This window comes from Aplysia californica, unplaced genomic scaffold (assembly GCF_000002075.1).
Source record: "Aplysia californica isolate F4 #8 unplaced genomic scaffold, AplCal3.0 scaffold01133, whole genome shotgun sequence".
NCBI classification, from domain to species: Eukaryota; Metazoa; Mollusca; class Gastropoda; order Aplysiida; family Aplysiidae; genus Aplysia; species Aplysia californica.
The window spans coordinates 156,417-160,055 of NW_004798403.1; the positions used below are offsets into that span (position 1 = coordinate 156,417).

Sequence of the window (3,639 nt, forward strand, 5' to 3'; positions counted from 1 at the left end):
AGCACACACAGGGGCACACACAGAAGCACACACAGGGGCACACACAGAAGCACACACAGAACACGACACAAGCAGAATCTACTGACCACTGGTCAACATCCCTGGGCTCCGTCCTCCAGGCGTTCTCCATCATAAACTCGTACATGACTTCGTTCTGATTGATGCCTTCGGGGGTGAGGCCAATGCCAATCATGCTGGAGTTTGGGAACTTACGTCCATTGAACGGACCCTGAGAATGTAGAAATAATAAGACATGGTAATATAAGAAAAGATAAGGTAAGACAAGATAAGGTAAGGTAAGGTAAGGCAAGGCAAGGCAAGGCAAGGCAAGGCAAGGCAAGGCAAGGTAAGGTAAAGTAAGGTAAGGTAAGGTAAGGTAAGGTAAGGTAAGGTAAGGTAAGGTAAGATCAGATAAGATCAACTTTATTGATCCACAGGAGAAATTTTGGGTGGCTTTACCAGAACATCAACATAAAAGGATTCAGCATCAAAACAGAAATGCACTCATTACATACACGTTCAAAGATACACATGCAAAGGTGAGCAATAAATGATTACATACACACAGACCAACTGCAGTAAACTAATGAAATATAGATACAGATAATAATTGTTATAATAATACTGTGAATAATTCTAACAACACTTATGCATGCTCAGAAACATAAATACTAAGACAAAATACTTTGGGTTTGAGTCTTGAATAAAAAGAAGTCCACGGACACGATAAGCATCAATTTGCACAAAAGACAAACAAGAAGACTGAGAGAAAGAAAAAAGTTTGGCCTATCAGAGGGGCACCCCTGAAATCAATTGCCTTCTGCAAATGGCAGTCAGGAAGACAGAGCGACATAATGAAACAATTAGACACTACCTTTAACTTATCAGAGAGCGAGAGAGAGAAGGAGGGAGGCGGAGCAGACCAAGAGGGAGGAGGGAGGGAGGGAGAGAGAGAGAGAGAGAAAAAGAGAGAGAGAGAGAGAGAGACAGACAGACAGACAGACAGACAGACAGACAGACAGACAGACAGACAGACAGACTGAGAAAAGAGAGAGACAGACAGAGAAAAGAGAGTGAGATAAATAGCTATAAGTCTGACCTGAACTTTCAAATCTTTCTTGGAGAACCCGACGTACAGAAAAAAAAATCATGCTCCCTGCACTATCCCATATCTGCCATCATTTTCAAAAGTGCAGTTTATTAAATTTTCAAAGTTTTACAGGAGAGTCAAAAAACTGAATGCTGTTACAGAAGATACGTATTAACAGAAAATGTAAAACTCTGTCCCTACAAAAAATGTAGACAACCTGAGCAACAACACAAAGAATAGGAAGAGCAGTGAAAAACACGTACCACATTGATTGCATCTACAGCCCCGTAGAGTTCGTTGGTTCCGCCAAAGTTGTGAATCATACACCAGATGAACGGTTGCCCATAGTAGGACTCAAATCTGCTGAACAGCGGGTTCAACTCCGAGGCAAGGTCAAGGATAATCATACGACCCTACGGAATAGTTTAAACAAATATTTTTTACCCTTTCACAGGTACATCTGTTTATAATTTTACTAAAGAACCCACGACAGTTCCAGGTAATTCAATTAAGGGATTTAACATGCTTATCCCTGTCCATATTGAAGAGTTTTTTTCAATAACTAGGATGTTAGATTTTTAAGTAGGTGGATTTATCTTTTGGTTTGCAGCCTTAAAGTTTGGAAAATGGAACATCACAGCTCAGTTTAGAGCTTCAATTTATAAAAACAAATTTTTTTTAAAAGAGAGCTTGTGGTACATAGGTGCAAACACATGCAAACACACATTACTATTTACTTATATCAAGATCAAAATGAATATCAATGTAAGTCACACATTCAGTAATCAAATAATCAAACTTTAGAAAGTCACAAACATGATCAAAGAAAGGACCAGTTCAGCCTGCCAGCACATGCAGGCATGCACGCAGTCGCATTTACGCACGCACATACAAACAATTACAGTCGAAACTGTCTAAGAAGGCCGGCCACCGATTGTCAAGTGGAAAAGTAGTCGTCTTACACGGTGTCATTATAAAAACATTTTTTTTAAACGCAAGGGGGAAAATGGAAAGTGGCTGTTAGTACATGTTCCACTACACACACACACACACACATACACACACACACAGACACACACGAACACACACACACACACACGCACACACACAGACACACTTTTCAGCCACCTAAATGACACTCACAATTGGCACTGAAGTGACCAAAGCCTTGACCAGTGGCGGCTTCCAATATCCCTCCAAGAACAGCCACCCCTGCATGAGCCTGGTACGAAAAAAAAAAAGTTTAGTTTTAGTGTGCACGTTACGGCACTTTTAACACAATTAGGTCATATTATAAGCGCCAAAGATTAGAGGTGTTACAAGAGAGTAACATTGTTTTTTGCTCAATGATTTTGAGATTTGGATTAATTTTATCTTAATTTAAAAACTTTTTTTTTTTTAATTACTATCATGAATGCAAAGCCTTTATTGACCTGAGTAACAAACACAAAAAAGAAGTTTGTTTGCTTGTTTGAGTAAAGAGAAGCACATTGACACAAAAATGGTCATTTAGTGCACAGAAAAAGTAAGACAGACAGACGGTAACAATAGATGGAAAGTAAGGAAGTAGGACCAACTAGTATATTTTCAATCACAAGAGATGATGAAGGACATTGTCAACTTGTTCCTACGAGGGATTGATACAAAACATCTGATCTTCTTTTAGAAAATTAACTCACCAGATTGCCTGGGGGTCGCCAGCTAACAAGCCACTGTACACAGCCTTGCCCGCCGATCTGATGTACTTGGGGTCACTGGTGAAGAGATGAAGGTCATTTTAAAGTTGAAAATCAAAGAGGGGGACGGAAGGTGAGTGTATGAGTGTGTGAGAGAGCAGAGGCAGGCCTTTTGTTTTTTTACTTCTAGTAAGCATTTTACGGCACTTGCAACACAATTAGCTCATGTAAAAGCCAAATATCAGAGGCATTACTAGAGAGTAACAGACAAAGAGAAGCAGGAGAAGAGGTTTGGACAAAAGATGTTTGACAGGAAGAAAGGAAAAAACCACACCAGAACATCCACCAACCACCCAAAAGGGGCAGATATGAACCATAACAGATATATAGTGTGGAACAAAAGAGAACTTATTAAAGTATGTTTGAATCCCTGACTGATATACATTACCACAATTTCTTCACATTCCCCACTTGGACAAAACATAGGAACAGGGAGTGACAGGTTTAAACAACAACAAAAAACTCTTAAAGATCAAGATTAGGAAACAACAAAAAAGCTACAACTGAATGAGCGCTCCATTCACTTGAATCTAAATGTGTGCAGCAGAAGAAAAAAAACCCACATTGGGTAAAGAAAGACAAGCCTACAAAGAAACAGGGAGCAACAGGTAAGAAAAAACCCTTAATGACCATGATTAGGAGCATTTTTCAGTTTTTCAGAATCTCTTCACACACTCCCCACCTCTCCCCCCCCCCCCCCCCCCCTCTCTCTCTCTCTCTCTCTCTCTCTCTCTCTCTCTCTCTCTCAAGCCTCCGCTCTCTCTCACTACTTCTAATCTTCAGCACCAATATGGCTCACCTACACCCTCATAT

At 40.1% G+C, this 3,639-nt stretch overlaps 1 protein-coding gene across 1 annotated transcript in view; it reads right to left on the bottom strand.

Annotated features, from left to right (window-relative positions):
• The window catches only part of LOC101853276 (alpha-N-acetylglucosaminidase), a gene marked incomplete in the record, with an annotated part of 28,150 nt that overhangs the window by 13,516 nt on the left and 10,995 nt on the right, over positions 1 to 3,639 (bottom strand). Inside the window, 4 exon segments of the mRNA XM_013090076.2 lie at positions 87 to 229; positions 1,354 to 1,503; positions 2,234 to 2,312; positions 2,770 to 2,844. Of these exon segments, the coding sequence (XP_012945530.1) occupies positions 87 to 229; positions 1,354 to 1,503; positions 2,234 to 2,312; positions 2,770 to 2,844 (447 nt within the window).